We start from the raw sequence: 23294 nt of genomic DNA on the forward strand, positions 1-23294 counted from the left end.
TCTAGGTTTTAACCTCAGTGTAAAAATAATACTCCCGTTACTATTGTCTGGCGCTTTGGATAGTCTGCCCAATGAAAATGCACATTTCTGTTGAAAAGGCAGCAGAAAGGACTCAATTTTACCCAGAAAAATTAGTTTTGAAAGACTTGTCATGGGCCATTTCTGCTTGCCCTCTGGGGAAATGCAGATGAGAAAAGCTGCATCTTGACAAGGACTTTTGTAGCAGTATGTGAGGCTCAGGCCTGGGCAGCAGAGCTGAGTGTTGAGTGCTGAGGTTTCGGCTCACGCTGCGACGAGTTGGGACTGTTCTTCCTTTTGTAAGCAGCCAAAAATAAATACACAAATTTAAAAAAAAAAAAAAGGCAAGCTGTCTAAGTTCCCAGACAGGGACTGGGAAGTGCCAACTTCCCCCTGCAGCCAGTCAGACTGAAGCACTGCAGCAGCTTCTCTCGCTGCAGCCCCAAAGGGCAGGGACCCACGATGCCCGCGCGGTCGCACGCGCACAGCGCCCTCCTGCCACGCTCCAGGCCCTGCTCTCCCCTTGCCGCAGCCTCTGCTCCGGCTTCAGCGGCACAACACAGAGGATGGGACAAGGATCCTTCCCAGGTCATCCCCCTCTGCTTGAATATGATCCAGGCACACTTGAGTAATTAACAACAAAGTGACCCATATACCCTAATTATTTGGCAAAGCACCCAGAAGTTTGTTTATTAAACCTCACAGCAGAGCTAAACACTGGATTGTTAGTCTACAGATGGCAGGAGAATAGGGGAAAACCGAGACAAAGGACGCAAGAGTTACTCAGAGCCATACAAGTCGTCTGCTCCAAGCTCAAAGACCTCATCAGCCTGGGTCCTCCACCCTTTTATTCAACAGTGTTGTACTTTATTGTCAGTGGAGTCTTGCTTTGTCCTAGTTTTGATATTATTGTTTCTAATTAAAGTCAATAAAATGACTGATTAGCAATGAAAACTCAAGCTGGGTTGATGAAAGCCACCAGAGTAGTTGAGGATTTATTCAAATAATCATTTCCCATGCTCTAGCTAATAGAGATATTCTACAAAAGAACAATATAAAATGTTTCAAAGATTTAAATAAAACAGGTAACTAAGATGTTTTTCAAACTTAATCATCCCATTGACTTCTACTCTAAGGCATTAAAATGCATTACCAACATGTTGGAGGGGAATAACTGGTTAAGTCTTTTTCCTTTCAAAGTGGAAAAAACTCATGTTCTTTAGAAACTACATTATAACAGCCAGGAAAAGGGTATTTAATTTTTAATGTTTCAGATGAAAATTGGTTTTATGAACTCTGCAAGTATCAATCACAATATGAAAAAGCATCAGTGGTGCATTACTGAACAAAGGGAGTCGTGGTTCAGGCCACATTCCAAAGTTTGGGTGTAACTATTTAAAACCTCCAAAGCCTAAACAAAGTGGCTAAACAAAGTAAGCAACTGTATCCAAAAAATTGCTAAAATCCATATAAAATGCAACACATTTTAACTGACTACAACATGTATCTATATTCTATTCCTCTTTAGTACAATGACAGCAAATCAAAGAATTTCAGGGCATGTGCTAATGGATTTGTGCATCTACTTTAAGGAAAGCTGTGGGAGCAAATAGGGATGAAGCTGCCTGACTTCACATCTCATCCTGGACACGCTTCCCAAGGCACGGAGACTCCTTGAGAAGCAGGAGCTGCAGCCTGGACACAAGGCAGGTTCATGCTCTCATAAGCTATCAAGTTTGCCAGGGCACTGTTTTGGCACTGATGGCCAGCTGAGCTGCCTGCAGGCTTGCCTCAGTCACAAAGTAAAATAAACTTGCAGAAGTCACCATGAACGTGGCTGCTATGGCACAGGAACATGTGGGCAGAGGGCTGTGACAGACAGACCTGCTGTCACTCACAAAGCCACAGCTTCTTAAACCCTGCAGCTCTCACAGCGTTGTCCAGGCACACGGATGAAGGGGAGCTGCAAGGCCCTGCACACACGTGGATGCTGGGTTCTCCTGACACAGATCCTACAGCACCTACCACTGACTGGAACTGGGATGATGAGCTGCCCAGAGAAGGAAAAGGGACTATGCACTGGATTCAAGACAGAAACATACCAGTTCATCTCAGCTTACTCGTAAAATGAGGACCAAGAATTTCACCTGAGGACACCTTCCACCAGATGAGCATAAAACTGATTTTTCTCTTGCTACCTGCACTTGATTGTTACAGCAAGGACATAACACAAAGAGCACACAGTGCAAGACTGCTGGGACTGCATTCAGCCCTCCATGTGAGGATCCCAGAACATGGCTGAACTGCAGCTATCCTCAGCACACACTCACCATGCATGCAAGCGGATTACTTGCTTACATTCCCAAAAAGGTGGAGGAAAAAAAGGACCAAGAGGATATCCATGTGGACTGTAAAGCTCCAACTAGTCAAGCAACTCTGGACTCACTGTTGTACCTACAGAGTTCATGTATTTGGCCTCCCAGTAATACGAAGTCATTAACAATCACTGCAGCAGTCATGAACCAGACTGAAGTATGCAGTAATTGATTAAAACCAGACATGCCACGGTTGCTTTTTATAGATCCAATTAAGTGTCAGCCTAATTAATGGAAGTTAGTGCACTAATTATAAGAGTCTGCATTATGACTCAGACTCAAACAAATGTTGTGCAAGAAATGTAAGAAATTTTTTTCAGACGTCCAAGATAAATAATTACACTTATTTTTGTTACTTCTTAGCAACAGGAATGTTATACAACTGGACATCATTCCTGCAGCTGCATTCAGAAGCATTTAAAATTGTACAGTGTAGAGCAAATATTTGTTTAAAGACAATGCAATCCGTTTCATCATTAGCAAGTCATTTTGGAATCAAATTTTAACAGTGTGTGTTGCCAGACTGCTGAGAATGAAGCCTCTTTTATGGACGGCAGCCTCAAACATCTCTTTTGAGCTCTGCAGTGTTTTCTTGAACATCAAAATGACAGCTCTCTCTCTCATTCTCCATCCTCCATGCTTTGAAAAACACTGAAGTACTGGCATTTTAAAAGTGAAATCAGTGTGATTTTAGTACCCTCTGCAAGCAACAGGAAATTCACTGAGTTCAGCTCCCTACAGACTCAGGCAGACACAGCCAAAATAGTCTGAATGGCTGAAATGCTTTTTAGTCCTCTCTGCAACCTGCAAAACCAGTTGTAGGATTGCAGAGAATATCTGGATTAGGCAGAAGAGCAGCAGAATACATGATGGTTTAGCAATCAAGGGGATGAGCTTGAGGAGAGGGGGATTAATTATGCTGCATCTAAATCAAGTTTGATAAGTAGGTGTGAGCAGGCAGAAGTCCGAATGGAAGGCTGAGATTTTAAGTCAGCAGGAAAACGCAAGTCCTGGGTATGCTGAACAGAAACCCTGCTAGAGAGATAATTCCCCAAGATGGTATTGTGCCTGAAACAGGTGAAGAGAACAATGAGAACAAAGGCAAGAAAAGACCTAGAAGACAAAAATTACTTGGGCTGGAAGGGACCTCAGAAGGTCATTGGTCCAGTCTTCTGTTCAAAGCAGGGTCAGCAAGAAGGCCAGACCAGCTCAAGGCTCCACCTAGCTGCAGCTCTCATGAAGAGCACAGTTTCTTTCCTCCATCTTTTTCAATGCTTGACTATTTCTCCATTATTTTATCCTCTATGTCCACTGAGAACTTAACTTTTCTCAGCTTACCCCCATTGTCTCTTGTCCTCTTGTCATTCAGCACTGCAAAGAATGGGCCTGTCTTTGGAGAACCTCCTTGCAGGTCCTAACAGGCTGCTATTAGGTCGCCCTTCAGCCTTTTACCCATTTGCCTTCAAGTGTGAGTGTGAGATGAACAAGAGAGAAGAAACCTAGTGAAGGCCTGATAAGAGAGAAAAGAAACAGGGCTAAGGAGGGCAAGGAATGATGGGATAACTTATGCAGCCATTTAGGGAGGGGATAGCTCCCAGGGGTTTTAGGAAAAGCAATTTTATGTAACTCATGATACAAAAGGCAGAACAGACTGTGCCTGGGATGAAATGTGGCACACGGGAAAAACACTGATGTTTAACTATTAACAGGAGGGGCTGAAAAGAGAGAAGCAGGTACAGCCTGTGGGAAAGGAGAAGAAAAAAACCTGCAGCCAGCAAGCTGTACTTCTTGACAACAATTGGCTTTGGCTGTCTCCAGTATGCCTCTGAATCATCTTCAGCTGTCACAGACCCTGCAGCCAAGTTCAGGTCCCCAAAGGGGCCCTTGTCCTCACCAGAGGATCGGGGAAAAGGAAATACCACACGGACTTCACAGCAAACCAATGACATTTAAAACCAGATATCAGGACACAGACAGCCCTACACTTCTATCGCACACACTGGTTACTGACTCATCAGAGACTGAAGGGGAGAGCTCTATTACTGAATAAAGACTTTTCTGGAGACCTTAAAAAGCCCATAGATTTACAGCAGCTGACAATGATTCAGACACGCTGAGCAGACAACCTAGATGCCGTCACTGCTAAGATGAGGCACAGTGAAATAAGTTGTGCCAAGTAGGCCGTTTGTGTCACACTGAGAGACAAGATGAACTCCTCTGACCTTGCCTTCAATAACAAGCATACATAGCACAGCAGATGTCAATAAACACAGGAACATCTCTCTTCCCACTTTTCCTCAAAGAAAAGACTCACCAGCTATAAATGGCTCACTGTTCTCGCCTGTGATCAGGAATAGCATCCCAAGCAACGCTGCCATGAAACAGAGCCCTAAGCCCTGAACAACACACAAGCATGGGCACTCAGGTGATACCCTGTGGTCTGCAGATGAACTCTCTGCAAGGACACAGAAGATGTGATTCCAGACTCATCTGGTAAGTCTTCTCCATACCTCCCTTTCCAGCCTTTTCTGGCCACAGCTTGGAGGTTGCTCATGAGCTCTGAAAAGCCAAAAGCTAACCCCAAACTTACATGACTGCTTACCTGACCTTCTGTTCCCCTTCTACATAAACCACCCAAGGACAAATTTCTCCCTGCCTCTCATACCTATCCTGCTCCACCTCTGCTTTCTAATGGATTTCTGCAAGATCTGTCTCTCTCCCAAGTCCTACAAGTCACAAGAGAATATGGATCAAGATTGGATGGGGAAGGTTCTCCTCAGCATTTCTTGCTCAGTCTCCTCCCACAAATCCTCAGGAACAAAGTTTTCTCGAGAGTCTTAAGACTGCAACACTCAAGATTATATTTGAACTAAAGGTATTTTTTGAAGACTAGATAATTTTGTAAACATGAAGAATTTAGTCTGGCTAAAACAAAGGGTAAATTTCATGGTATCAAATCCAAAACAGATATATCCTTACTGTTTTACCTGATTTGTTTATTGGGAAGACCAGAACATTTCCATTTTGGAGGCGGAAGACTCACTTTTTGCAACTGTAAGACTAGGAGTGAAAGTGTCAAGTCTGTCAAAGAGAGAGTTCTCTTTCATAAAGGGTTTGGTCTTCATCTACAATGAATTTTCCCAATAAATTAACTAAATTAGTACATTGAGTAGCTGGCGTGAAATCAGCACAACAACCCTGACTTGAAGGCACATTTTTCTGAGCAGTTGCAATGTGGACTCTCCTCAGACATGGTCCTTGAGCCAAATCACTCCTGGCCAGCTGGACTGCTAGTAGAGCCAGATCTCAGGCAGGTAGCACTGCAGTTGTTTGCCACGTGGCAAGGGGGTTCATCATGAACTTACAGTGACTTTAAAAACACTTTTAAAGTGATCAGTTACTGTGGAGTGGAAACCTTCTGAAAACAGGAGGGGTAAAATCCTAGCTTTGGAAAATGTCAACTTTAAAGACTGGCCTTTTTATCAGGGAGTTCTGACCTGTATTTCTAATGGCATTTGCTGCCCATGCCTCATATGCAGTGCTGAGAATCAGTGCTGGAGCTTTTTTATGTAATCACTGTTGCACAGTTTAATTGGCTACTGATAAATAGCTGCAGTGAAATTTTCCAAAGGGTAATTTTTGCATACAAATCAAAACATATAAATTTTTTCAGGATTCTCTCTTCTGCCTGGTTTGTTCTCCCTGAGAGACACAGTCACTTCTCAGACCAGCTCAGTGTCTGTGATATGCTGAAATACCAAGCTAGACATTCTTGATAGACAGGATGTTGCTCACGTGGTGCCCTGTCTGCTGTGGCTATAGCACAGGTCACTTGGCAGCCTAAGACTGGCATCATCTCAGATATTAGCTGGGGAAAGCTGATGAGGAAGAGGTTTGTTTATCTGAAGCATGGGGAGATTCTGGTCCCTGGAAGATGGGATGACATGAGTTTGTATGTGCTAGACTTAATTGACTGTCACACATTGTGACCTTTACTGAAAGACTTAATTCCACAATTCAAATAAGTCCAAAGAAAGAACATGGATTCTAACAATCAACCTGAAATACAATCTATTACATTGGGCTGTACCCCTTAAATAGTACCCAGCCTGCTTTATGACAGAGCAGAAAGCTAAATTCAGCAGATTACCTGTCTGGTAAATACTTTCTCCACTGATATCACTCAGATGCACCTTGCTCTCTAAGGATGGAAAAATAAAAGAATCAGTGCTCTTCAGAATGCAGTACATTACAGCTTCATGCTCCTATTTTACAGTAATGTGTTGTTCTTATAGGCATTTTGAATGAATCCAGGGCCATCTAAATTTAGATGTGTTTATTCATAATGGAGCATAGCTGTTCTGGGAACCTGCTCCTTTTATTTTTATTTTATTTAAGTACACTGAGTTTTTGAGGCCTGCAGCTCAAGTGGTATTGAATCCCTTCAGTCTTCAAAAATATATGAAGCTCTTCTAGATGCAAAAGCACTGCAGTGATACATCACACAGCATTAACTCTCTAGATGCTATGAACACTCCAGAGCACAGAATCATTGAATGGTTTTGGAAGTGACCCCGAAGACAATGTTGTTCTATCTCCTCAGCTATGGGCAGGGACATCTACCCCAAACTGCTCAGAGCCCCATCCAACCTGGCCTTGAACACCTCCAGGGATGGGGCATCCTCAGCTTCTCTGGTAACTGTGTAACTTCTCTGGTAACTGTGCCAGTGCCTCACCACCCTCAAGTAAAGAATTTCTTCTTAATATCTCATTTAAAAGTTTCCTCTTTCAATCTGAAGCCATCTCCCCTTGCCTTGTCACTCTATGCCCTTGTCCAAAGCCCTCCTCACTTCTCTTGTAGCCCCTGAAGTACTAGAAGGGGCTCTAAGGTCTCCCTGGAGTCTCCTGTTCTCCAGGCTGACCAACCCCAGCTCTCTCACCCTGTGTCCACACAAGAGGTGCCCCAGCCCCCTGTCTAGGCTGGCCTTTCACTGCATCCATCCTGCAGCCACTGCCAGTCAGTCCATTTCTGGCAGATAACCACGGCAGATATCTACTGGATACCAAAATTACCAGTTGGGAATATCCCACAGACAAAGACCAAAACTTCTAAGTTTGCTCACCCTGCCATTACTTCCAAATGGAGCTGGCCAGAAACTGTCAGGAAGGCAGGCACATTGAAGAAATGGGTCTTCTCTGCAGACTCCTTTGCCTCTCTTGATGTCTGTGAAATGAGCAACAAGTCAGACCATTGGTGTTTAAATAAAAAGCACAGCACCCAGCTTATTTTCCCTCTTTTCAAAGCATCAATTTTCACTTTCCTACCAAGATGAACAGAGGGGAGGAAGAGAATAATCTCTGTTATTTGTAGTTTGAAGCTTCATACAGCATTGCCTTCAAAATTCAATTTCAAGGCTGATGAGAAAATTGAGGAGTGTTTTCTGTGTCAGTCCCACTGACTTTCAGAAAAAACTTTAAAAATAGAGTTATTTTCTTTTCATGGGGAAATGAATTTGTTTCCACTGGAAAAAGACAAACAGTAATAAAAAAAAGGCAATGCAATATCCTTTTAAGATTTGTTATTCAGTCTTCAAAAATATCACAATTGAAACAATATTAACTTGGAGACATCACAGCTTACATATTATATAGGCAGTGAAAAATAAACTGTTTCATTTCAGCTTTTGCATGCTTTTATCAGGTCATCAGATATTTTAAGCATAAAAATCTACAAGTAATAGAAAATTTAGTAAGTTATGAAAAACCTCAAAGAAAAAAATGTCCCAAGAGAGAATAGGCAGAGATTTTAAAAAAGACACACAAAAATTCATCTGAAAACAAGAATAACCTTTAATATTTACTGCGGGTGTCAAGCACTAGAACAGGTTGTCCAGAGAGGCTGTAAAGTCTCCATCTGGGGAGATACAAAAAACTCAGCAGCAGAGTACTGGGCAACTTGCTCCAGCTGACCCTGTTTGAGCACAGTGAGATGGATTAGATGATCTCTAGAGGTCACAACTCAGTGACTTTTAAAGAAACATGAAGATAAATTATATTGTATTTCAACATCTTGTATATGTCAGTGTCATCCCTAAACTGTGGAGGAGCCAAAGGTTCAGGAGAAAAACAGAACAGAACTTCAAAGCTAATCTGAGGTCTGGCTGATCTACATTCACTTCCAAATGAAGACTTTCTTCTGAAATGATTTTGAAATACTCACTTTTCAAGGTGTAGCTCCTAGGAGTCATGCTAAGTGTTGCTAGTTCAGCTAAGTATGCCACTGCCTCCAGACACCCCACTCCCCAACTTGCTCTGTCACAGGGAGCCTTGTTCACCAGCCTTTGATAGTCTATAACCTGCCATTTTTCTCAATGAGCTTGAAGACGGTACCTTTGTTCTCAAAAAGCTCTGCTGCTCATCACAAAGATAAAACAGTGACTTCCAAAAATCTCAGATCACAAGGCAGTTTTATCTCTTCACAGCATCACACTGAAGAAAAGAGCAAGCTTGCCTTGTTCCACAGAGATCAATGAAAATATGACAATTAGTGGCTGTAACCCCAGGACTGCTTCCTTTGTTTCAGAGGCCTTGCGATTCTAAAAAAACCAAACACCAAACTCCAAGGATGCAGAAGGAGGCCCCTACTGTTTTCATCAAATAAACCCAGAGCATTTGCTCAAAAACAATAAGGATATTAATAAACATCAGACATTCACATACTGCAGCCCCAGAACCATGGCCAGGACACTAAAAAGAAGAGCCATGGTTTCTGACTTCTCTTTCCCTGCAAGCTTAGTTCAGTGACATTCCTTGCTTCACCAGTGAAAAATCCCACCTAATCCTGTAGGATGCAACTTCTAAACAATGAGAAAGACACAAACTGGAAGCAAAAAAAGAACAAGAAATTAGCCACAAAATCTCAATGCTTCCCCCCAAATCCACAAACAGGATACAGCTGTCTCCAGGAGCTGGGGCCTGGTTTATTTATAATAACTTTCTGTCATTTTTCATTCTCCGAATCAGATGTGATCTCAGAGAGACATAAAGAAAACAGAAACACAGTAAGTGACTGGAGAGTGAGACAATCTACAACTCAACTGGGCTTCTGAAAACCTGCAGCCTGTTTGAGAGGTCACTGAGAGATCCCAAGATGTATGTCTGCATTGTGAGCAGCTCCTGAATGGCTTCTGACAGAAGATGAAGAGTAAACACAGCAATATTTAGATAAAATTTTACTGCCCCATCACCATCTGATCTCCTCCCCTCTCTACAGCTGCCCACTTGCTCCCCCTCATCCTAAGGCACAATACTCGATACAATGGGTGTTGTGAATGCAACACAGCTCATGCAGAAAACTTTTCTGTGCAGGAAAAATGGAATGCTTCCCTTTTTGTTCAGAAGGGACACTTTCAGCAAGGGGAGATTCCGCAATTAGCAGCTGCACATTTCACAGGTACACGTATCAGCTAATCCACTGGAGATGATTCCTCCACTTTACACATCTGAGCACAGGTCAATATTCCCAAGAGCCTGTGCCCCAGATTCATGCTCAGCCTTTTAGATCAAGATGGTTTCTTTAAGTGTATGAAACCACAGCCAATGGTACAAGACAAACAAATGGTAGGGGACTCTATCCCTTCACTGCTGACAGAGAATGATTTTCATGCCCATGAGTAGCAAAATGAAGCAACAACATCGTGGTGCTTTTACTTCAACTAGATGGATGCTTCTCCCAATTCCCAAGCCCCAAACAAGGACTTGATAAAAGATTAGGAGGGGAACTATGGGCTTCCTTTCAAGCTCTTTCCATCCCAGAGTTGAAAACTACCTAAATTACAATTGGGTAAAAGGGAGAGGGAATCTGTACAAAACATGTTGGTGTCTCAGTGCTATAAACATACTAGTATTTGACATCAACTTCAAAGGCTTTTTATTCTCCTTCTAAATACAAGAACAACTGGATTTAGTACCTGTTTTGTTCTCCATCTCCACAAATGTCTAATGATTTAATTTAAAGTTATTCCCTTTGATGTCAGTCTTGTATTAACTTCTCCTTGAGGCAATTAGCTTCAGGAGAGTACAAACTGTTTGATTCTGTCTTACACTCTATGCAAGCCAAAAGCATGAAGGGATCAGAGGAGACTTGGAAAGCTCATAGAAATCATTGCTCTAGCTCTAGCCCAGGCCCACACCACCATGCTGCTGCAGCTTCCCAGAAATACATCTTTAATCCAGACTTGCCCTCTGTGGCACTCCATTATAAACATGATTGGATTTTCCTTTTTAGACAACCCCCACAAAATTCTGAACTTTCAAGAAGTCCTCCTTGCAATTCCAGTCCAAATTCTGATCAGCTGGACTTGCTCTGAGGAATAGCAGCTGGTTCTGCTGAGACACACTTCTCATAAATATGTACTGGAATGCATAATGTCTCATAAATACAGACTGGACAGGCGGATATGAATCAGGTAGAAATGAGCAGAAACTGGGAGAGCTACAACATGAAAAAGCAAGCCGTCCCTCAGCTCAGGTCCAGCTTACCCTGAACCCTGCAGAGCACATCTCTGAAATACCAGTCTCCCAGGAGCTGGCTGCCTCCCAGACCATCACACATCTCTAAAAGGGAAAACACCTTACAGACACTAATACTCTTGCATTTAACTGTGATTCTCTCCAGCAGATCCCAGCTTCCTTTGGTGCCAACAAGGATATTTTTCAGTAGTACCAAAGGGATGGCAAGAGTAAATTTCTGCATCTTCAGCAGCAGGTACATATTGCTGGTGCCACAGCGGACACAGCCATAAATTTGCACCTTCAGGAACCTAAAAACTTTGACATTCACTCCTGTGAGCGAGGGGCAAAAACCCCCTAAAGCCCAACACCGTACGATCTCCAGATGCATTTCAGAGAAGAACTATAACCTGGATGATTCTTCAGGTTTCCAGTTAAATATCCTTTCAAGTAATGAAATGTCCTGAGCCAGACCCTGGGCTCAGCCAAACTCTATCCAGGTGCCATGAGGTGTGTGTGTGGGAAGAGCCAAGCCTCACACTGAGCACATTTTACCTCTGCTGGAGCCGTCAGGCAGAGTGCAGCACTCCTGCAGCACACCACTGTACATGGAGAGAGTGGTCCCAGGAAGGAACACAGCCACAGGCAATAAGAACTGCATGGGAGATCTACTTCAAGGAGCTGTGAATGCATGATACAGCCGTTATGCTTTGGAACTCACTGCATGCTGAGTTCTCTTAAAAGGCAACAGGGAAAGTGGCTGTGGAGACGCACATTGAACCAGCTGGAGTGTCCTGGGCCAGACAGGCTCTTACAGAGCACAGAGAAGCCTTCACCTTCTCCACAGCAGCTGACAGTGGCCATGCAAAGAAAATTTTCCAGGGAGCAAAGTGGAAAAGAGAGCAAGAGACTCAAAGCAGGGAGTCTTCAACACTGCAGACAGAGTGGGAGGCTACTGAAAATAGCAGGGAACAGACACGCAGCTGGGTCACAAGGACAAAAGTAAGGCAGATTTCCTAGGATGCAGCCACAGAAAAGGACTGGGTAAAGTTTCTTGCAACATACAAAGCTGCTAAGAATTTTAGACTTCAGAAGAAATAAAAGAGAAAAATAAGTAAAAAAAAAAAAAGGAAAGAATCTGTGCTAAAGTGGAAGTGCTAAAACTGCTGGTATAGGGGAATCATTTTCAGATTAAAATAGAGTAATGCTGATCTGCATTCTCCCTATTTCACAAATTACCTCATCCTGCTTTGGGTGATACTAAAACTGCTTCCAACAGCCAAAGCTCTTCTAGTATTTTCAATATATTTACTTTAAAGAAAGAAGAACAAACAAGGTGCTTTCTCCCCTACATGCTCCCACCACAGTAAGACACTGTCAACAGTGCAGAAAGCCACAAGCTGCTGGTGCTGTTGTTAGCCATGTGCTCTAGGGTCTGCCTAGTCATCCTCACACTTCTGGCAGTTTCTCCTCAAACTTACACTTTCCATGTGGAAAATTCCTCTGGATACATCTTGTGACTTATTCTTTAAAATGTCCTCTGCTTTCTGCACTCTTTTCACCATTACAGTACTTAATTTTAAAAACATTTAGTTGATTTGCCCAGCAGAGAGGGAATATGGATTCTCCCCCACCCCAAGCTCTAATATGAGAGCATCCCAACCAAAGCTATATACAGATTAATCAGTACATCCAAAACCAAACAAAGATAATGAGGACACTGAACACATAAACAAACACAAATCCTACAGGATTAAGAGTTTTAGGAATCAAAGACCATATTTCAAAAAGCCTTTTCTTTCTAACTTCAGATACATTTTTCCCCATCTCTTCAATTCACATGTAAAAACATATTCCTATTCTCTTAACTTTCCATCACTTCAAAAGAATGCACAGGCCTGAGCAGCCATCAGATGTTAGTCAGAGGATTAAAATTGTGCCAGTAAGAGAAAACAGCTATTTAAAGGCAATAGTTCACAGTGGGTGCAAAAGCAGTCTCTACTTGAGTCCTAAAGGCTATTCAACTGAAGCTTTCAGCTTACTCCACCTGCAGCAGGCCAGCTAAACTGGTGAGAGTATTGGCTCTATACACTGCCCAAAGGAGCTAAAAAAACCACCAAAACCCTAAAAAGAGAAAAAACCCTACTGTTAAGAGCAGATGATTTGTGACTACTGCAAATTGAGGATCAACAGGACACCAATTCTGGTTGCAGCTAGAAGACAGATCTTTAAACTTAAGGAAGAGGATTTAAATGTTTTTTGAACCTGAAGAATCTAATTTGAAGGTTGTTTTCATCAATTCCCATCACCAGAAATCTTAGTTCCTCCTCAAATACAAGAGGAACATGAATTTATATTCTCCCTTGTCCTGTTCCAACAGTGAATTAAAGGCTAGTTTAAAAAGTGACTGAATACAGCAGACAAGAATATCTTGATAGTTGGTTTGGTTAAAAGCACATGAAAATTCTGGGCTTTGCTGCAAATATCACACCCTTACTATTATGTCTGACACCCTTCTGTCACTCTTATTTTGTGTCTGACAACACCACATGCATGGCCCAAGGCAGGCTTAATCCTCCCCACATTTTCACTGTCATAAAACAGTGTCACTGCTCCAGTGGGGCAAAGTGATCCCAGCAGGCAGGATAGGAGGTGGTCTTAGAGCTCTGCTGGCCAGGACCAGTTGTGAACAGGGCTTTGCAGAAACAAAACCAAGTCCTAAAAGAGGCCAGACAATGAAGCTGTACTCAAAGAAGCAACAAGAAATCAGGGAGAACGTCCCTCTTCCCAGCAGCAAGTGGGATTGTGAAGCCCTTCCTTTATGGCACAGGCCATTTAATGGGGTCTGACTTGGCACTTACAGCACACTCTTCAAGCACAGCCACAGTTACATTTCTCCAAGACAGGTATTACTTGCAACTCAGCAATCCCACTGGAGAGGAGTAAAATATCTGCCTTGAACCATGCATTTTGATAAGATCCAGTTCATACAAGTTTCAGTCTCACAATTTAGCACCTCATTCAACATTTGCATCAGGGCTTCTGTCACTACCAGCCACCTACGCTGTAGTCCTGCATCCTCTACAGCTTTCAAGTGGATACAATTTGTACCGAAGACGCAATACACTGTACAGCTGCAAACTGCATAATGTTTCCATCATTAAGTGTCACTTGTTTTCACGTCTTAATTTGCATGCAACAGCCTGGAGTGAACCTTGGGTAGCATTAAGGCATCTCAATTAAACAGCAACAATTTAGTTTAGCTAATCAGCCCTATTGTCCCAACAAGCAAAAAGCTGAGCCACACGTACTGGTCTGGAAGGGAACCAGTGGTAGCACAGGTTAGACCTTGAGATCCTGGAGAACAAGTAGACAGAAGCTTTTTTTGTCATGAGGCTGTGCAGAGTGGAAGACACGACCCCATAGCAAGTAACTGCTACCTCAACAATTTTTCTTTTGCTTACAGATGAATCACCAGCAAAGCTGGAGCCAATACCCATAAGCAGCAATAGCTGGTGTTGTTTGAGACAGAAGAGTGAATTTCAGATACAGAAGTACAAAACACAGATGGAATTCTGTATGATTACTGACTGTGGGGTCAGGAATCATGAGAAATCTGTGGGGGAGATCTTAGTGGTTATGGCTGTGTTTCAGTTTCACGGGAGGTTCTGACCCATGATGTGAAGTACTCTTACAACGACAGATTGCGGCAGTAATTTGGTGGTTATGGGGAGGCTTGACAATATTGGGGGAGAATTCTGACACACAAAAGGAGTAGCTTGTAGGGAGGAACCTACCTACAAGCTACCTGTAAGTACACACTGAAAAGGAGTCTCAGGTATTGTTATTTTGTTATTTTAAAATATTATCTCATGATTAATTATATTCTTTGTTTCAAAGCTAAGAAATATTTGAGTGTAGTAGTCTGTCTTGAATGATCCATCCCATCTCTTGGGCTCTTATGATCACATAATTCTGTTTACTAAGATGTTCCACCTCCCTCCATTATTCTTTGTAAATTTTTCCACAGCACTAGGGATAGAACAACCTCATCAGTACAAAAGGTGCTGATTAATGCACAAAATAGCAATAAAATAAAAGAATGTATCTGTTTAACTGACTAAATTATTAGTTAAAGAACTGCTATATTAAAAAAAGTCACAGGAGTACATAAAAGGGTTTTATAAACAGACATTTCCTCTAACCTTTAATAACTCAAGAATTGCCTTGAAAAAAAAAAGAAACAAAAAAACCCCAAAACAAACTTTACGCAACCCAACTTACCTCAATTTGAAAGAGCTCCCCAGCACCTTCACAGTCATTGGATGTAATTATGGGGGTATGAATATGCACATACCCATTATCCTGGAACAGAGAGAACAGCAAAGTTTACCAGCTGGATACCAAACGTCACCCCAAGGGATGACATCAACCAGCACATATACCTAGGCCATTTTCCCCCAACCAGGACAGCACATGCAGTCTTTTCTGCCTTACAGGGATAGATGACAAACTAACTGCTACCATGATTTACAAATCAGTGTTTATTACCTGTGTGTTTTCCTCCAGGTTTCATAACCAAAAGAGATTTATGTCATTACTATGAGTTTTTTTGCAATGGCCTGTTTCCACACCATTCCCCTATCTTCTCACTTCAGCGTTTTGTTTATTTTGGGGCAGTTTTGATCAAATTCACCCCTATGACCTCACCACTTTGTTTCTTTCAGCCTTTTGGAAGGCAGTGGTTAGGCAAAGGACAATCTTTGTGGGCTGCATTAAGAGAAGCGATCAAACGTGTTGGATGACAGAAATCACACAGTGGATGAAAGAGACCTTAAAAAAACCCAACCACCAATAAAGTGTCAGTCCTACATTGCATCTTCTAAGATACTGAAGTCAAATTGATTTTAAGAGACAGGGCATACCCTGGCTTGGTTATGTTCTAGGTACCTGCAGAATTACACATTCATGTAATTCATAAATCCAGCAGAAGCCTCTGAAGCCACTAAGGCTGAATGGACAAAGAGCCTCTGTTCTCTGGATTTCTCTGCAGTGCAGCCATAAAACAGCTACAACCCAATATTCAGTGGATGGATACATTTTAGCTTTGCAGTTTTTACCAGAATAATACAATTCAGACAGTCACATGAGAGGTCCTGGTCCTTATCCCCAGCTCATCAAGGGGCTAGGAAGACAGGAGTAGCATTTACTGCCCACTCTGAGAATCAAACTCAAATTAACTTGGAACAAAAACCTCATATGGACATGCAATGCATTTTGTGGGAGTACACCAACACAACCAAGAGGGAGCAAAGTCCTTGCAGTCACCTCCAGACTACCTTGGCTCCTCACTGGGATCCAGTCACTGCACAGAAGGAAGCTTTGGATCCAGAACTACTTGCTTTGCCTGGAGAAGGAAGTTTCAGTCTACCAGTACAAAGTGCAGGCCTCTGACACAGTTCCTTGCCTATTCAGAGCCCTGCTGGTTACACGGCCTCCCAGCTCTACAGGAGATGTTTGAAAAATGCCTAAATTGCTCATACAGTGGCAGTAGTTGCTGTAAAGAAACACATTTCACTCAGAAGATCCCTCACATGCTTTGGAAAGTAATGCAAACTGCACAGATCTGAAATAAGAGAATCCCTTAAAAACCTCTTGGATAATTGCTCTTATAAAAGCTTCTAAAATAATTCAAGTTGCATTACCAGCTCTCACAAACCTGGAACTTAATGTGCAGAATGGAAGCTGCCATTCACAATGCAACTATCTTACTGTGCCTAGGAAAAACGTTCCTATCCCACATGGACCACTATTCTCAGGAGAAGATTTAAAGAGGACATTTTAGCTTTCACATCCAAACCAAAGGCACTTGGCACTAGTCATTCATTCCTGGAAATGGACAGGCTAAAAAAGAGATGTTTTTAAAGTTAAAAGAGTGTCTTGATAATTTTGTGTAACCAAACAGCTCCCCTTATTTTCTTCCACCATAAAAGCTCCTTACTTTCACTCCTATAAGCTTCGAAGAGTGAAAATGCTCAAGTTCCACTTTGTAGCTATGGTATGTTCTGACATTGTCAAGCTGGAAATTGCAATATTCTTGGCATGATGCAAGTGGCAATTTTAAGACTTCCTTCCATTAGAAATGCAATAAAATCACAGACATTCCTGGTGCTTGGAGAGTTCTCACACAAGCATTTGTAAATATCAGATATGGGACCAAATCTTCCTTATTCCTTTAAAAATAACTTAAGTGTAGCTGCTGCTGCTAAATTGATGGTAGATTCTATTTTTCAATGGAGCTCTGCTCTTGAACACTGCAAAGAGGAAGGTATGTCAGAGCCTGAGCAGGAGTTGATTTAGAGAAGCAAAGCCTGAATAAGAGGTGTTTGTATCTCGGCTGCCTTCGTGTCAGGTGTGGAAGCACAAAGCGTTGCAGGCAACGCCATCTAGTGGCTCCACACCGGCACAGACCGATCACCATCAGAGCTGCCTTCTGTCTCAGGAGCAGGCACAAGCAATCCTGGAACCAGCAGCTTTACCTGACACGGGAGTTCTCTTAAAAAAACTCACAAAACATCCCCCGGCACCCCAACAAAACCCACGAAAGTCATCCAAATGCCATGTAATTCCACACAGACAGTTCTTAGAGCAAGCAAGCCTTCCTTATCACTGCAGACAACTAAGACCAGCAAACATGGGATCAGAAATTCATCTCAACATTCTAACCTGTTCCTTGGGCCACACTAATTATTGCGTATTAATTTTGTCATCAGAATGCTCTGAATATGATTCTATTCTATCTAAAGCCAGCTTATCTAAACTAAAACCTGTTTATTTCCAGGAACAGCTTTAAAGAAAGGCTCAGGTGTGCTAGAGGACTTGCTATCTTTCTTTTCCCAGTCACACATGGTCTTTATGTGGCACCTGGCACCAGAGCCAATTCACTGCCCCCCTGTGTGCACAAAACCTGTGCTGTGCCCACAGCTTAAGAGTGACACATTCAGAAAACACAGGTGGCTCCCACTCATCAGTGTCAAATGCATCAGAACAGGAATCTCCTAATGTCAGCCAACAGCATCCACACAGACTTGTACTGCAGTAAGAGGCAAGAACTGAGAATAACATGAAGCTCTGAGTCAATTTGTCTGTGTTCCTGTATCAGATTTTTCCATGTGGGAGGAGGTTTCTGCCCAAGGACTGTAAGGTCACTGCAGAGGATGCGTTAAACAAGTCCACATTATGTTGTGTTCCCCAGACCACACACTCGCAGGCAATTGTACTGCAACTCTGTGAAAGGGATAAATAACAGGAAATGGGTGGAAGGACACTGACAGCCCACAGATGCACTAACCTGACCATAAGCAACAGTCTGGCCAAGGCCCAGCCAGGCTCGAGCCTGGACAGAAAACCGCTGTGTGCAAAATCCATACCCTGCAGGCAAGGTGTCACGCTCCTGCCTTCCTAACCCGCTCCCAATAAAGCCAGCCTGGTGGAGTGCTCCACACATGAGGCTCAGTACAGAGGGACTACCTGGAAGAAGGAGTGGATGCCTGCAGTGGCTTCACTGCGGATTCGCAGGAGGGCGCCCAGGGTGTTGTTCCTGCAGCGCAGGTGAGGGAACTGTCGGACATACTCCAGTGGGTGCCTCTCCCTCATTTTCAGGGGAAATGACTGAAACAACAAGGAAATCAAAGTAAGAGGATGAGAACTTGGAAGTTTGTGCAGTTTTACTGCTATTCATGGAATGCCTTACTAAAGCTCAATCAGCTTTACAGGGCACAGAACTAGATGGTTTTGCTTCTCTTTTCTGGTTGTTTTGTGTATTTTACAATACTTACAGCAGAGCAAGAGTCATGAACACAAGAGGTACTAGCACTCTAAAATGCTCCACCTTTTGGATGCTGAGCCCCATTGAAACGCAGCTGTTCTCCTTGCAACAGCAAGCTGGTTCTGAACATGCCTCTGGCAGATATGGTTCTTGCAGCTGCACAGCCTGGAGCATCTTGCCAGTTCCACTGTTTCTCCAATTCACATCCAAGACAGACTCACCAGTAAACCACCTGCATAGCTAAGTGCTTCAGGGTGGGACAAAGGCAAACTCTTAACTGTCAGCCTGTGCACATTACCATGAAGAAATGGCTCTGCCCCAGAAACGAGCTTTCATGGTGATCCCATGTTTCTCCTTTGAAACACTACAGACATTGCTGACAAATCAAAGTCCGCAGGACCACACAGACTTAAAGAAAATACAGTTTCAAGCACGCTTTGCTGGATATTTGGACCTTTAAAAATTGATCTCCAGCAGTCCTACCCCTCCTGCTATAGTGACATACCCAAATATCACAAGGTCCCACCACACGAATGGTTTCAGCTTGCAGCTCCATGTTTTGCATCCTATGAGGACTTTTGACAAGCTTCCCTTGCACTTCCACTGCACTTCCAAAAGTCAGGTCTCTAAGAAATCAAGAGAAAACAGCTTAACTAAGTACAACTGATACAACTACATTCAGAAGAGAGATTTCTGTTAATTTAGCTGGATTACTTAAGATCACGAGAGACGCTGCAGCCATAGAGCTTAACTGATGACATGAAAAGTTATTAAATGCAGAGCTGGGAATGGGAAGAGATTCACAAAGCTATAGAAGAATTTAGGACAAGGCAGGAATGTTGGACAAGTGGGGAGAGAAGTGACAGGTCTTTATTAGAAGGGGCTCTTGGTTGGGACAAATGCGGTTGGAGAGTCCCTGGCACAGGGAAAGAAGCTTAAGCAGACCCCTCCAAGCACTGCTCAGCACATTTATTTCTCCACTTATTTCAAATGGACCTACCTCGTTTCCAGGCTGGGATCAGCAACCACCTGGAGGCTTTCCAGAGAACTCCCATCATTTATGTGCAGGAACAAAACTTCCTTCTGGGATCGGACAGAGCGGACCCAGCCCTAGAGGTAAAAGGAAAAAAAGAGATTTGTTATTTTTTGGCAGGAACACTGTGTGCTCATGCTCTTCTTCCAGCTGAGCTGGACACACCACTTCAGGCCTATTTCAGTCTTGAAATCAAAATAACTGTTTCTTTAGAGGCAAAATAATAATAAAAAACAAAAAGAGAAAAACAGTTACTGTCATTTTTTCTTTTGACTTCAAAGCAGAGAAAAACAAATCCTTAGGCAGAGACATCCCTCTGAGGCAGAGTCTCTTCCTGAGAATAGCAAGGATTAATAAGATGTACCTGCAGCTTTGGGGAGCTGAGAACACAGAAAGCAACAAAGTGCTCTGGAGATATAAAGTGTTTCAGCAAAGTACATATTCCTATCAGTGATGTCCCTTCCAAATTCTTCTTACTAAAACAGGGGAGACCAGTAATGCACCATTATTCATTACAATAAACTCAAGGCCATTCTGATGGTTTTCAGTATGAGTTTTGTAGTTGTATCCCTGTAGAAAGGTTCCAGTCTTTCAAATCTTCCAATCTGTTCACTAGAGGCTTATGTGCCCTAAACTGCTGGACTGCTAAAACAATGTTGCAGCCAATAGATTCACACGAAAAACAATGTATTCGTGCAAAACAACAACAAAAAAATTACTGCCTTGGATGCTTCTCCTTTCATCTCAAAATCTAGAATGCTTCACTTTTTTTTCCCATGGAAAAAAAAAAGATACTAGGAAAAAAATTTAGAAGTACTTTGTCCAGTTTTATGAAAAGAATTAAACTAAAAACACCCAAATTCTTTGTAAGAGCAAAACAGTAAAACTGACCATGTCCAGCACAGGCTAATGTTTCAATATGAGCTTTTTAATGATTTTAAAGGGAAATGTTAAGTCAGTACCAAGGCAGCAAGCAATAGTAATAGCATCCAAACTATAACTCCCATAGTTGCTCCTCAGCTCACCAGAGTTGAGACAAAGCTGGCCTTCAAAGCAAAATTATCTGCTGGGGCCTTCCAGCTCATCTCCTAACAATACTACAGAGTACAACCAAAACCAGGGCTGATTAAACAACCAAGCTCCCTCTTTTCCAACCATCTTTTTCATCTTTTTTTCTTAACTGGAAGGGACCAAATAGTCCCAATGACTTCAAACTTTAGGGATTTTTATGCCAGACAAACCAGTGCAAATCCATCTACCTCTCCCACTCAGACAGAACAAACCCAGAATTAAACAGCGCCAGAAGTAAAGCATGTTACAGTTTTAAGAACAACTACCAATACAGGCAAAGCATTGCACAGGCTTGTATAACATGCATCCCATGTTCCGTGTAAGAATCATGGAACATTTTAAAGACATGAACCTAGTGAGTCAGACAGGGCAAACCACCCCTGCAGAGTGTTCCATCCAAAGGAAGAACTAAGATCATCTGGGCATCCTCATATTTGTATGGTTAAAGTAAAAGGTATTTCATGCACTAACATGCCTGAAGCTGTTGTGCTTATCCTCTGTATTCCAGCAAACTCCCAGAAAACACCACGTATATTACACTGGACGCACATTTAATGTGTAATGGCAGATGTTTTTCTCAGCTTCCCTCCCTAAACGCTCCTTAACAAAATCCACCAAAAAAATGAGCAAAGAAACATTCTCAAGAGCTTTTTTTTGCCACCTCATCAAGCTGTTCTGGGATCTATTAAATAAGATGAGAAGTCTTGCATCATGCAAGAGGAAGTAAAAGCATACCACAGGCTTGTATTGGAGCAGCAGAGGCTGCAGCAGCAATGTTTTGACCACTTCACACCTTACCAGAATGAATGCACAATGAAAGTGACAATCCTGACTGTAGACTAGACTGCACATTCCAACAACCTGGCCATTATAAGGTTGGATTTAGGCCAGATCAGATTCCTAGCACATTTTAATACAAAACCCCCACATTTTGCCAGCACAGGGCAAGAGCAAAGTAGCAAGGATCTGGAGGACAGGGAAGGGGAGGAATGGCAGTACTGCAAATTCTAGCATCAGTTTATTCTAGCTTGCATTATTCATCAAACTACATCTGAAAAGAACCTGCACTGGATAAGCTTCTTACCCTATCAGACTTCACCCATGTGTGAGCAGGAATACCAGCATGCTATAAACTGTTTTTTGGGTCTGTAGAATCACAGAAAGATCTGAGCTGAAAGGGACCTTAAAGGTTATTCAGTTCTAACCCCACTGCCATGGGCAGGAACACCTTCCACTACACCAGGTTGCTCCAAACCCCATCCTGGCCTTTAACACTTCCAGGGATAGGACAGCTACACCTTCTCAAGACAACCTGTGCCAGTGCCTCACCACTCCCATAGCGAGAAATTTCCTTCTTATAAATCTAAATCTATCCTCTTTCAGTTTTGTTTAAAATTGCCATCAAGTACGCCAGTCCTTTTCACATTCATCCAGAAATACTGACAACTGCACAGTGCTGCACTGAAACCCGGACTCTGTCTGTGCAGCCAGCACTCTGCCAGCTGGAAACACCACAAAATGGGAACACACAATCCTATGCCAAGGAAAAGTGCCCCATAGCTAAAATGCTTGTTAATTCCAGGCCATCCTGGTTCACAAGAGGAGTCAGTGGAAGCGTTATCGATGGTTCCACCGACACTGCTCTAAACCTGAATGTAGGTGGCACAAGACCTCTGAAAAAACTTTAAAAACAACAGCACACAGGCAATGGCTCGATCTCTGCAACAGAACAGGCGATAAAGCCAGGGTGGTAGAGAGCTTTCATTCACTACATTCAGTACAGCCCACCACAGTGACAGCGCTCCTCTGCAGTGCCGAGGCACCCCAAAGCCTCGCTGGCTGCGGCAGCCGAGCACGCACAGCGGGAGCACACACGGAGAGGCTCTGCACGGCTGCAGAGGACACCTGCGAGCGCAGCAAAACGCTCTGCGGGGCTCCCACGCTTCCCTCCCCGAAGCGCGGGCATGGGCCGCGCCCCTGCAGGTCCTCCCGTCCGCTCAGGCTCCGGGCCGGGCACACCCGGGCACACACCTGCACTGTGACCGCGTCCGCCGGCTCCCGCGCCCCCAGCGCCTGGCGCACCCGCAGCCGCACGGCCCGCGGCAGGGAGGCGCAGCGGCGGAGGGCCCGCCAGCCGCCCCGGGCGCCCAGCATGGCGAGGCCGGGCCGCTCCCCCAGAACCCCGGGCCGAGCCCGGCCGCCCGCTCCCGCTTCCCGGGCCCACGTGAGTCGGCCCGCCTCCGGCTGCCCCAACTGACCGCCCGCCCGGCCAATGGCCGCTCGGCCTGCCCCCGGCCAGCCAATCGGAACGGAATGCGCCTCTCAGCCCACCCCTTCCGCCGCCGGGCGCAAGCGGCCCTGGGAAATGTAGTTCCTCCTGCGGGGTGTGGGCTCCTAACGGGACACGTGCGCATGGGATCCCCGCGAGTAGGGGGAAGGATGCTCTGTGGCCGCGAGA

General features: G+C 43.6%; 1 protein-coding gene across 1 annotated transcript in view; it reads right to left on the reverse strand.

The window, feature by feature from the left end:
• NARS2 (asparaginyl-tRNA synthetase 2, mitochondrial) overlaps window positions 1–23079 on the reverse strand; it is a 48762-nt gene extending 25683 nt beyond the window's left edge. Inside the window, exons 1-6 of the mRNA XM_063394389.1 lie at window positions 22868–23079; window positions 19733–19842; window positions 19238–19358; window positions 18435–18575; window positions 15189–15269; window positions 7517–7617 (exon numbers count right to left, since the gene is read on the reverse strand). Coding sequence (XP_063250459.1) covers window positions 7517–7617; window positions 15189–15269; window positions 18435–18575; window positions 19238–19358; window positions 19733–19842; window positions 22868–22990 — 677 coding nt within the window. The 5' untranslated portion in view covers window positions 22991–23079. The remainder of the gene's footprint in view (window positions 1–7516; window positions 7618–15188; window positions 15270–18434; window positions 18576–19237; window positions 19359–19732; window positions 19843–22867) is intronic.
• Window positions 23080–23294: the final 215 nt, after the last annotated feature.

Source organism: Prinia subflava, chromosome 3 (genome assembly GCF_021018805.1).
Source record: "Prinia subflava isolate CZ2003 ecotype Zambia chromosome 3, Cam_Psub_1.2, whole genome shotgun sequence".
NCBI lineage: Eukaryota > Metazoa > Chordata > Aves > Passeriformes > Cisticolidae > Prinia > Prinia subflava.